The sequence below is a fragment of the Rhincodon typus genome, chromosome 4 (genome assembly GCF_021869965.1).
Source record: "Rhincodon typus isolate 14 chromosome 4, sRhiTyp1.1, whole genome shotgun sequence".
Lineage (NCBI taxonomy): Eukaryota > Metazoa > Chordata > Chondrichthyes > Orectolobiformes > Rhincodontidae > Rhincodon > Rhincodon typus.
Window position 1 is genome coordinate 28,803,237 of NC_063335.1, and position 12,694 is coordinate 28,815,930.

General features: G+C 43.6%; 1 protein-coding gene across 1 annotated transcript in view; it reads left to right on the forward strand.

Annotated features, from left to right (window-relative positions):
* Nucleotides 1-834, forward strand: part of cpa6 (carboxypeptidase A6) — a 157,021-nt gene extending 156,187 nt beyond the window's left edge. Inside the window, exon 10 of the mRNA XM_020522354.2 lies at nt 718-834. Coding sequence (XP_020377943.2) covers nt 718-834 — 117 coding nt within the window. The remainder of the gene's footprint in view (nt 1-717) is intronic.
* Nucleotides 835-12,694: the final 11,860 nt, after the last annotated feature.

Genomic DNA, 12,694 nt, shown 5'->3' on the forward strand with positions numbered 1-12,694 from the left:
CTCCCCCTCCCATTCCTCAGACGACATGTCCATCCTGGGCCTCTTGCAGTGCCACAACGATGCCACCCGAAGGTTGCAGGAACAGCAACTCATATTCCGCTTGGGAACCCTGCAGCCCAATGGTATCAATGTGGATTTCAAAAGTTTCAAAATCTCCCCTCCCCCTACCGCATCCCAAAACCAGTCCAGCTAGTCCCTGCCTCCCTAACCTGTTCTTCCTCCCACCTATCCCCTCCTCCCACCTCAAGCCGCACCTCCATCTCCTACCGACCAACCTCATCCCGCCCCCTTGACCTGTCCGTCCTCCCTGGACTGACCTATCCCCTCCCTAACTCCCCACCTACACTCACCTTTCCTGGCTCCATCCCCGCCTCTTCGACCTGTTTGTTTCCTCTCCACCTATCCTCTCCTCTATCCCTCTTCTATCCGCCTCCCACTCTCTCCCTATTTATTTCAGAACCCCCTTCCCCTCCCCCTTTTCTGATGAAGGGTCTAGGCCCGAAACGTCAGCCTCTCTGCTCCTATGATGCTGCTTGGCCTGCTGTGTTCATCCAGCCCTGCACCTTGTTGTCTCGGATTCTCCAGCATCTGCAGTTTTTTTTTGTCTCTAATTTGTGTATCAATGTGGTGAGGTTCCAACTTTGTGTTTCAGTGAGTGACTTGTAGGCTGTGATTCATGATTTAGCCCCTGTTGTTTATGACTTTTTTTCCCATTAGATACCTCTGGCCCCTATGACTCTTCACACTCCCCAAAGAACAAGGAACAGTAGAACACAGAAACAGGCCCTTCAGCTGACCAAGACTGTGTTGACGCATGACGCCTTGCTAAACTGAGAGCTTTTTATCTCTACGCTGCCCATATCACTTTATTCCCTGCATATTTATTTATCTGCCAAGATGCCTCTAACATGTTTCTATTGCATCTGCTTCTACCACCTTCTCTGGCAGCACATTCCAGGCACTTATCACCATCTGTGCAAAAAGCCTATCTGTCAAATCTCCTATAAACTGTCCCCCCTTTATCTTAAACCTATGTCCCCTAGTTATTAGCTTTTCCACCCTGGGAAAAAGACTCTGACTGTCCATTCTATCGATGCCCCTCATAATTTTGCAAACGTCTGTCAGGTCACCCCTCAGCCTCTGGCGTTCAAGTGAAAACAAATCAAGTTTGTCCGATCTCTCCTCTTAACTAATACCCTCCAAACCAGGCAACATCCTAGTAAATCATTTCTGTACTCTGTCCAAAGTCTCTACATCCTTCAGGTAGTGTGGCGACCAGAACTACACACAATATTCCAGCAATTGAGACTCTTTACATAATAACTAGTGTGTCCATTTTAGCCCCAGAGCCCACAGCCTTCAAGGCCCCAATGCCTTTGCTTATTCTGCAACCCTCCATATATTGAGGCCAGAATGACAATGACTTGCCTGAACCTTCCACTCAAGACTCTGCAGTCCCATCTGGTACAGTTCCAGCTCCCACAATACTATCTCCAATTGTCACATTGCTGTGACCATTAGCTCCACAACTAAATATGGTGAGGAAAATCCTCTGTCCTGAGCTGCCTGCAGCCCTAATGATCCATGGTCGGAGACCCAAAAAGCTGCTATTCTACCCCACTCGCCTATTTCACCTCACCCCTGAGTGACCAACTTTCAAGTTTTGGATTGCTTTTACTTGACTGCGCAGACTAGTCTTGGCTTAGTCCCTGGATTGCAACAGAATGCATCCCAGGATACGCATAGAACCAATGACCTGAGTGACCATGGACTGTGCATGGCTTATCCATTCCATTGATTGTGGTGGTGCCCCCTGATTGAATGGAGTCCAGTCTAGCCCCACTAAATGCTCCTTCCCTTTGACCTTCACACATTGCCATTCTCTTCAACACATGCAGTGTGTATGCCACATAAGCTGCTGGCAGATGCAGCATCACTGACATTGATACAGCACTATTCTGTACAGTGACATATTCATCTCCCTGCACTTTCACATGCACTGTTTCCTGCTTCTTAATGCCACATGCTTCTCCTGCTGTGCTAAATAACTAGCTATAAGCCACAAACTAACTGGTTCATCTTCTGCACTGAAGCACAAATTCTAAGTTAACAAGTACTGGCTGACCTCACCTGCAAGTGCTGTGTCTAAGCCAACAAGAGCTGCCCAAGCCTACCTGACTCCAAGCAACCAGATATCTTGGGAATGATGCCCAGATTTGTGAATTCAGGGAGGCCATTTTCATTGACTGTGCAGCCACCAGTTACATTCATCAATGGGATGTGGGCACTGCTGGGTAGGCCAGCATTTATTACTCTTCCATAATTATGCTGGAGAAGTTGACTTGAACTGTTTCAGTCTTTGAGTGAAGGGATATCCATTGTGCTGTTAGGAAGGGAGTTCCAGGATTTTGACCTAATGGAAATGAAGCAACAGTTTTATGGCTCCAAGTTAGGATGGCATGTGGTTTGGAGGAGAACTTGCAAGTGGTGCTGTTTCCATGTATCTGCTACCCTTGTCCCTCTAGGTGGTAGATAGTGTGGGTTTTGAAGGTGTTGTCAAAGGAGTCTTAATGAGTAACTGTAGTACATCTTGCAGATGGTACACAGTTGTGAAGGGAGAGAATGCATTAGAAGATGAATGGGATGCCAATCAAACAGGCTGCTTTAGTCTTGCATAGTGTTGAGCTTGAGTGTTGTTGGAACAGCACCCACCGAGGCATGTGGAGAGTATTCCATCATACTCCTGACTTGCAGATGGTGGAAAGGCTTTAAGGAGTTACTCACCATGGGATTCCCAGCTTCTGACCTGCTCTTGTAGCCACAGTATTTTTACAGACTGTCCAGTCAGTTTCTTTTCAATGGTAATTACCAAGATAATGATAACAGGGGATTCAGTGATGGTAATGGAATAATAAATGATCATATTCTCTCTTTTTGGAGAGGGTTAGTGCCTGCCACTTGCATGATACAAAAGTTAATTGCCACTTATCATCCTAAATCTTGATATTGTCTAAGTCCTGTTGCATTTGGACATGGATTGAAAGTTGGGGGAAAATGTAAATACTGACATAGGATAGAGAGACATGGAGAAGACTATAAGCCAAGGACCTGCTTTTGGACACAGCACACATCAGCTGACATGAAAATGTTGGTTTATTTTTATATGTGAACCATGTATAAGGATTATTCTTTTATTTGCTGTATGGCATGCAGCCTTTCCAGTTGCATGATGATGATTTGGATAGCATGAATTGACACAGAATAATGGCGAAGCTGTGAAAGTCAGGCTTGGCTGTTTGTGGGGCTGCTTTATGTAAATTAATTGACAGAATTTAAAGACACAAAAGTGTCTTTTCCATGTGGTTGTTGGATTTACACTTAGGTAGAACCAAAGTGAATCATTCAATAATGAGGGTATCCCATGCAGTAAGGTCTTCTTATTCCTCCTTATAGTCATCCAAGGAGATTCTGTTCTATACCTTTATCTTTCTGCAGTACCAAATCTTGCTGCTGCACAATTTTCTGCAAAGTGTAGCACACCAGGACCGTCCTGGAGATCCGAGTTGGACTCCAAAGTCTGTCTCCAGCCTTGTCCAGGCACTTAAAATGGATCTTTGCCATTTGATGTTTTGTTTGATGGCGTAGCTGGTGATCATGTGACATTCACTGTATCACAATCAGACCTCCTTTCCTGAGCTTCCAGGAGGCATCGTCAGCCATTTAGTAAGTGGGTGTTCCTTGTCTCTGAATGCCTAACTAGTAAATTTGATTATAGGTGCAAAGACATTTGGGAAAATGGGCTTTTATACGATGAGAGCATCCTGTGAAATTGCCCAGGATTCTTCTAGATATCTGTACAAGGATTTGTAGTTGTACAAGGATCTACAATATAACAATGGCATGGAAAGATATGCAGGTTAATGATGAATCTTGGGTGATCTATGGTGCCCTATATGCCACATGTGTGCGGTCAATGGTACTCTGCATCTATAGGCAATTAGCCAGAACTACAACCTCAAACTCCAAAAGTTGACACAATTGCCAGGCTCAACAAAGAAGAAATCTGCTATCTGTCTTGCGTGCATGGGTGCTTTTGCCTGAAAGATCCTGCAAATATCATTGGATACCTTTTTGTGTTCCCTACAAGAGGCAATAAAGCTAAAGCATTGCCTCTTGTCCAATTGGCATCAGGTCTTCATTCAAAGCATGCCATTGATTGCCACAGCCTGAAATGCATCCAAAGCCTCCTGAGACAGTGGTACAGGTTGCCCCTGGGTTGCAAATGGGTTCCATTCTGAAATCCACTCGCAAATCGATCTGCACACAATGCAGGACAATGTAAAGCAGCAGTTTGTAAGTATAGGAAATGTTAATATGTCGAGTCTTTAAAATGACACCCCTGTATGGTTCTTTCTTCATTCTTAAGGATGAGCATTTGTAAGTCAGACTCCCTATATTCCAAAACACTGAGGTAACTTTTTTTGGTTCCAATGACCTACAACTTTAAACTGATCCCAATGCAAGAATATGGAAAATGTAATATATTAGAATAAGTAGAGAATTAGTTAGAATACAGAGAGTAAGGACCAACAAGATACTTCCCTGTTGACAAGCTGCAATTAGTGGAGTGCAGCAAGATTCCATGCTCTGTCATCAGCTATCTGCAATCTATATTGATGACTTCAGTGGAGACGTCAAGAGCAATGTACCTACATTGGCTAATGTTAAAAAGCTGGGTGGGAATGTAAGCTGTGTAGAGGACACAAAGATGCTTCAAGGAGAGTCAGACAGGATGAGTGAGTGGGCAACAAAGTGACAGAGAGAGTATATTGAAGAGAAGCGTTATTCACATTGGTAGTAAGAATATAAAAAAAGAATATTTTTAGAAGGTTTGAAATGTGTAAAGTTGATATTCAGAAGGACCTGGGTGTACTCGTACAAACAATATACTCTAAATGTTAATAATCTGAGGGACTGGTGTGTACTCATACAACGAACACAAAAAGTTAGCATGTGGTTGCAGCAACCAATAAGAATCAAACTGCATAATGGCATGATGCAAAAGGATTGGAATTCAGGGATAAATCTTATTAAACCTGTACAAGGCTTTATTGATATCACACCGGGTGTACTTTGTGCCATTTTATCTCTGTATTTAAGGAAGAATATTCTTGTTTAGAATGAAAGGTTGTGCACTATTCCCCATTCTGTTTGGAGTCTTCTTCTCAAAGACAAAACAGGATCCTATCCTGACCTGAGATCTCACCTACAGTGATGATACCACACTGGTCACCCACACAAAACAACTACAAAAACTTTAAAATGTCACTCTGTGTCACAATCTCATTGCCCTTGACTATAAGCATAAAAAAAACTGTGGTCATGGGTGAGGTGTCACATCTCTACCCCTGATCACACCAAACAACTCCCTACTAGAATTGGCTAGCAACTGTCTTACTTTTGATCCACAGTGACAGATAATCAGACACTTGATGTGTGCAAATGGGTTAAGCTTGAATATACTGTGATTTTCTATGGTTTCAGCCCTTTTCCTGGCTGTAATCTCAGTCATGGCTGCCTGCTATGATGACAACCAGTATCTCCTCCATCAGGGTAAGAACACCCAGTCCAATCTGTTCCAATTAGATGCTTCTCCCTGCAAGAGAGAGGGAAACATTTCAGTGTGTATGTTAAATTGTGTTTAGGTGATGTGATTGTCATGGTTAAACAATGGCAGTGTAGAGTGGCCCATTTGCGAGGTGTGAGTTTGAATCTTGCTGAAGTACACTATGTGAGAGGGTGAGGTAAACTACCCCACTCAGCAGGACCTCCGGGTTCCTGTCCAAAAAGTGGGCACCAGTTTCGGCTTATCTGCCATGTCTGGGGCTAATGCCACAAATAGTGTATGCCAGCTCCAGACTGCTAGTGACTGACAGGTGAGTTCTGATTTCTTTTGACCATGACTGAATTCTAACATCCAGGGTGAGAGAGAATCCGTCTGTTGTGCTGTTTCCTTCTGCTTGGTTTACAGCACTCAAGAGTGAGAGAGAGAGTGTTATTTTACCTGCAACACTGGGGTAAGTGGAGGCAGGTCTTCACTGCATGCTAATCCAGGAGGGTACACATGAGAATGTTCAGTCTTGCAAGCACTCCTCCAGTAGAGTTGAATCTCACTTTATAGCCTCTGTCCTTGTGTATTCTTCAAAGGGGAACAAAATAAAAATGATCTACCTGTGGTTTGGCATGTAAGCTGAATGGGTTGGCTTGCTGTTGAGTAGCCATTCATTAGCCCCCTTGATATCTCTGTAGTCACAAGAGGCCACAGTCCAGTCTGCTTTGACTTGCCAATTCCTCCCTTTGATGAGCTGTTATTCAAAGTTCTTTGCACACCCATGGGTGTAACTTTCTGTGACTTTCTCCTGCAAGCCAGCGACTTAAATTACATCCACGGCCATTTTGACTGTATCAGCCCTCTCTCAAAAGACACACACATTTTGAAATTGGAAGTTAAAATGTTCAGAATACTTCAGGTTTCTGACCCATTGTTATGACAATGTACTGCTCCAGAAAACCATCCTGCATACATTTCCATAGCATTAGTACTACTTAGCTATACCCAGTCTACATATACATTGAGATTCCCCCAGGATTATTGTATTATCTAAACATATAGCATTGAAAAAACAAATCTATGAAAGAATAACTTATTATAAACTCATTAGGTCATTGATCTATCAAAGTTAACACTCCACTTTAGCCTGTGTAAGAAGATCTGTGGTGAACTAATCCATTAGCAAATCTTGGAGAGCATTCATGCATTTAGAATGAGGCTCATGGCAACTGAATCAACAGAAACAGCAAGGCAGGATATTTTCTTAATGGGCCTTTCATGAGTTGTCAGTGCCATGATATGGCTCATTGATTCTGCAGCTAGTACATGCTGGGTCAGTGGGCAAAAAAGGGGCTTGGAGGTTGAAACAGAGGGAACGAGAGATGGGTGGGGTGGGAAGGCTGAAAGTTAGAGGACATAATGGCCTTTAATACAACTGGGATGCAGAGAACCGAGGCAGCTTTCTAACCAGGCCATCTCCATGGCCACATCCAGGGTCAGATTAAAAGGCAGGGGGTAGAGCAGATCATCCCTTCCAGGGATGAAATTAATTCTTGCAAAGACCATTTACAAGACATCAGAGATAGTAAGAACTGCCGATGCTGGAGTCAGAGATTACACAGTGTGGAGCTGATGCTGCCTGGTCTGCTGTGTTCCTCCAGCTCCACACTGTCTTTACAAGACATGTTCTGACTCAAGCTTCCTGCTGTTTTGGCGAAAATATGATCCAAAAGACTTTTACAATAATTTTGAAAACAATTCCATATTCTCCAAATAATTTCATAGGGAGCGACATAGTGGCTCGGAGGGATGTTATGGTGGCTCTGAGATTAACACTGCTGCCTCACAACACCAGGGACCCAGGTTTGATTCCACCCTCGGGCGACTGTCTGTGTGAAGTTTGCACATTCTCCCCGTGTCTGCGAAGGTTTCCTCCCATAGTCTAAAGATGTGCAGGGTAGATGGATTGGCCATGCTAAGTTGCCCATAGTGTCCAGGGATGTGTAGACCAGGTGGGTTAGCCATGGGAAATGCAGGATTATAGGGATGGGGTGGGTTGGGTGAGATTCTCTTTGGAGGGTTGGTGTGGACTCAATGGGCTGAAAGGCCTGTTTCCACTTTGTAGAGATTCTGTGATTCTATTCTATTTTATGATTTAAAGTAATTCCAAGTTTTTCTTACTATTCCTACTTCTGCGTCAAAGGAAGTCTAACTTGCGTTTTAGGCTTTCTTTTAGTATTCTGCCGAAAATAATGATGTGTATCAGTGAAACAGTGGTGGAATTGATAACAGTTTTCAGAATGGAAGCACAAAACGATTTGGAAATAGATAAATCTATACAAAAGTATAAGGAATGGGATTATGTGAGTTGCTGTTTTACGGAGTAAGTAGCTGATTGTCTCTTTCTCTTCAGTTTACACAAACCAGCAAATTAAGAATAGTCTGATGAAAAGGAGCAGAGGTAAGCAATTCAACCCCTTGAGTCTGCTCTACCATCCAACATGATTGTGGTAATCTGATAATCCCCGCTCCACTTCCCTGCCTTTTCCCCATAACCCTTGATTCCCTTCCAGATTAAAAATCTGTCTATCTCAGCCTTGAATATACTTATTGAGTCAGCCTCAACAGCCCTCTATGGTAATTCACAACATTCTGAGAGACGAAATTCCTCCTCATCTCTGTTAAATGTGCGATGTCAACTGTTTCTATCCATAGATGTTTCTGGGGCTGCTGAATTTTTTGCTTTTATTAACATGAATTGCTTCAGCAGACCAAGCTAATCCTTTTCTTCTGAATAATGTAATTCCAAGCTAATTGGATTGGTGAAATGTCCTTTGTTCTGTATTGTGGAAATTATACATGACCACAAAACAAATGCAAATAGATATATATTTCAAATATTTTGTTTTTCTCATCTTTCTAATAATCCAGTATTTCAAATTATATAGGTTCATAAGTTTCTATCCAGCACAAATTAAATATTAAATGCTAACTGTGAATAAGTTCTTCTTAAAAAATAGTGGATGTTTGGTTATTTTTTCATTAACAGGACTATATAATTCACTTTGGAGTAAGTTTTGTCCTCATTACCTTAGAGTTAATACCTCATCACAGATTACCTACAGTGTGGAAACAGGCCCTTCAGCCCAACAAGTACACACCAGCCCTCAGAGCATCCTGCCCAGACCCATCCCCCTATAACTCACCTAACCTACACATCCCTGAACACTATGGGTAATTTAGCATGACCAATTCACCTAGCCTGCCTATCTTTGGACTGTGGGAGGAAGCCAGAGCACCCAGAGGAACCCCACAAAGACACAGGGAGAATGTGCAAACTGCACACAGATAGTGGAATTGAACCAGGTTCCTGGTGCTGTGAGGCAGCAATGCTAACCACTGAGCCACCCTTCATTTCTTACTATAGAACCCATCTGATTCTCATTCCATTGAAAACAGCCAAATGTGATTCAGTGATCTGCTGTATCAGACTCTGGCCGGGGAATGAGCTTGGAGTTTCACTCCTATCCAGTAGTGCAGCATATTAAAATTGGTATAGTTTTCATAAAATAATTATAGGCAGACACAAAGAAAAATATACGCAATGTTGTTTGTGTGGAATAGTTGTGGGAAACAGCATCTCCTTTGGACCAGATGTAAAGATCAAAAGATAAATCAAGTAATTAACAATTGTTCAGCTCAGGGGAATGTTGCGACTTGGATCATATCATTAACTTACAAAGATACTTCTGCAGAACCAAGGTAGCTCACAGTCAGTTCCTGCTCCATAATTTCTTAGTCAATCTATAAATACATTTAAAAGAACTTTTTAATTTCTATGTCAAAATTGAGCACTAAGTGTAATGGAATATACATACTGATGTTCAATGTCCCTGTGCAATAGTGTGCAATTATCACTGGGGCATTGGTTTGGCCTGGCATTGTAACTGTAAAAGCTAAAAATTCTCTTAGGAGCCAATCACGTAAACAGAATGCATGATTTGGCTTTGGTAACTAAATGAAGACACAGTGAAGTGAAAACAGTAGTCCCTCTGCCACTGCCTTACTCAATCCATATGGATTGCAGGAAATACTTACCATTCACTGTAATCAAGCCAGAGACTGGTAATCTGTGAGTGCCTTGTGGAACTAATTGGGCTTTATTACGATAGTCATTGACACAAGAAAGCAGTTTGGACAGCTGAGCCTTGAATATTCAAAATATTGTAAAACATCACAAGCAACGAGTATGCCACGTGAAAATATACAAGTACGGAGAAGAACAAACATCTTTTGAGGAAAAGAATCCAAAGCATTTACCTTTTATAATTATTAGCTACTCACATCTAATGAATTCTTACATTCAATAAATGCTATTGGTAACAAATGTTGCTTCTTTTAAAGTATGTTTTGTTGCATGTTGACAAAGAAGCCTACTTAGAGGAGCGGATTTTGTTTCTTTTTGTGATTGGATTGATGTAATTGGCCAGGTGGAGGATATATCAGTCTGGAATATCAGTCTGGAAAGTGCTTCTGTAACAGAGGGTGGAGTCTTACAGATTCTGTGCTTTGAGATCTCAGCCACATTGGCTATGGCGAGATGAGTGGCTAAATCAGAAGAGAAATCCAGCAAGATCATCGAGATGTTGAAACAGTCTCACTCCATTGTTTCTGATTTTCACAAGCACCGTGGTGAGATTCTCACTAGGTAGCAGCAAGTTATTGAATGACAGGGATTAAGGCTTGTTAAACACCTTGTTAACACAACAACACACCTTATTAATATTCTGATTTTATGAAACAAGCCAGACATTGGAGAAATCTGCTGTGGAAACCACAGCTGGTACCTAGATGATTCAGCTCATTGCTTCCTCTCAACCAAACCTGCAGCTCTGGGCATGATGCATGGGCACTAACTGCAAGTACTCTTCCTCCATGGACATTGGCATCTGACATTCTGCAAACCCTTGACACTATCCTGCCATCTTTCCGCAGTGTGACCTGGATGCAAAGATTTGCATTGCAGGGCATACCAGCAACCAGCAATGAAGGGCTGCAGCGTGTATAGTTAGCACACAGGAAAAGACACCCAGCTCATGACCTTGACCTAGGTGTGTATTAGTGCTGCTCGCTTGCTTTCTTAGCACCCGCTCACTCAGCACTTACTAGTTTGTCTGCAACATGCACGCCTTGCCCTGCCTTATAGGGTCAGCTAGTGCAGTCACACAACCTGAGCTGTTCTGAGGAAGGGTCACCGGATTTGAAACATTAACTCAGATTTTTTTCTTCAGACTTGCTGAGGTTTTCCAGCAACTTTTGTTTTTGCTCTTGAGCTTGCTGAGCTGGCCAGCAGTCCTCAGTTGAGGGGATGGACATCATGTTGTACGTTACTGTGCTGCATCAATGTCACCTCTAGCACTTGGCTTCAGTGCTTGTACCAAGCACACTGCATCTTCAGCAAGCAGCTGGCTATGTCTCAAAATGTTCAGGGAGTAGACCTCAGTGACGTCCATGGGAACACCCATTGGTTGGGGGGTCCCAACACAGTTAGAGAAGTTCAGCAGTTCAACTTTGGTCAGGCACCTGGCCAGGGCGGCTTTGCTAAGTTCGGGGTGGGGAGGAGGTGGTGGTGATGGGGTCTGTGTCTATACAGTTCAAGGAGCAGGTCACAGTCAGTCCTTTATCTCCTACGCGGTCCGTCATGGGGGAATGGTGAAGGGAGGGAAGTGAGTGCAGGTATGTCTCAGTAATGGACATGTGTCATGTGTTAGTCACCAGCTGGGGAGTCTGGGCTTATCTCAGCCACTGGTGACTAGTCAGGCCACTCAAGGGGGTGGGCCATGGTTGGTCCATCAGGTCTGTCCTCACACAAAAAGGAAGAAGGATGAGATGGGATGCCAAGGGCAGCTTTTGCCACAGGACTATCCCTTTGGCATCAGGAACTTCTGTCTACAGGGAAGCAGTGAGTACAGTTGTGAAGTGATTTGTAAGTGGGGGATATGGCAAAGTACGATAATGTGGGAATGGGGAGTTTGCCTGTGGCCAGGAGCACCCTGGACTCAAAGCAAGGAGAAGCATTTCAGCACACCAGGCATGGTCACCTCATATGCTCAGGGTTGAGTGAGAAAGGTGGGCAGGTGTAGGCACATGTAAATGTGTTGGGTTGGATCTGGGGAAGTCGAAAGCCTTTGGGGTTGATGGGATAAGCAACTAGGAAGGGGGCATCTGGAAATTACTCAGGCTGAGGAAGGAAGCCATTGGCTGGGAACACTCAATGTTGCCTTCCATCGTGAACCAAGTCGAAAGTGTACAACGGAGAAGAGCTGTAAGTCCACTCAAAGGGGGTGACCTGTGAGAGATGGTTTGCAGCAAAAACCATGTACAGAGCTTTAGGGCTTTTAAAGGGCAAGAATATTGGTCAGTGGCCTGTGCACTGTTTGGAACACAAATGTGCAGAATGCCTACTCCCTGGCCATCTTACAGGACTGAACTTCTCTCTGTGTTAAATGTCCCTGGCTCAGTTTCTGTTGGGCATTAGCTAAGAGCTGTACTTCTGTGCGCAGTCAGATGAAAAGTCAGGATGTCAAATGAGGACTACCTAAGGTGTCAGCAGGACCCAATACCATGTACATGCATTGTTCCCTTGCTCCTATATGACACAGCAGATAATCAGCGCAAATCCCTATCCATTGGGTTCCTGAACTGATGCCAGAGAGTGCAACAGTGTGTTGGTGGGGCACTGACAACATTCTGGCAATAGTACTGAAGACTTGTACTCCAGAACTAGCCTCATTCATAGCTACAACACTGGCATCTACCCATAAAGCAGGATAAATCCAGACCGACCAATTCCTGCCCCATCAGGCTACTCTTAATCATCAGTAAAGTGATGCAAGGTGTCATCAACAGTGATATCAGGCAGCACTGTTTGGCAATAACTCGCTCACTGATGCTCACTGATCCACTGTACTGGTCCCATCATGGCCACTCAGCTCCTGATCCAAACATGGACAAAAGAGCTGAATTCCAGAGGTGAGGTGAGAGTGACAGCCCTTGACATCAAGGCTGTATTTGACTGAGTGT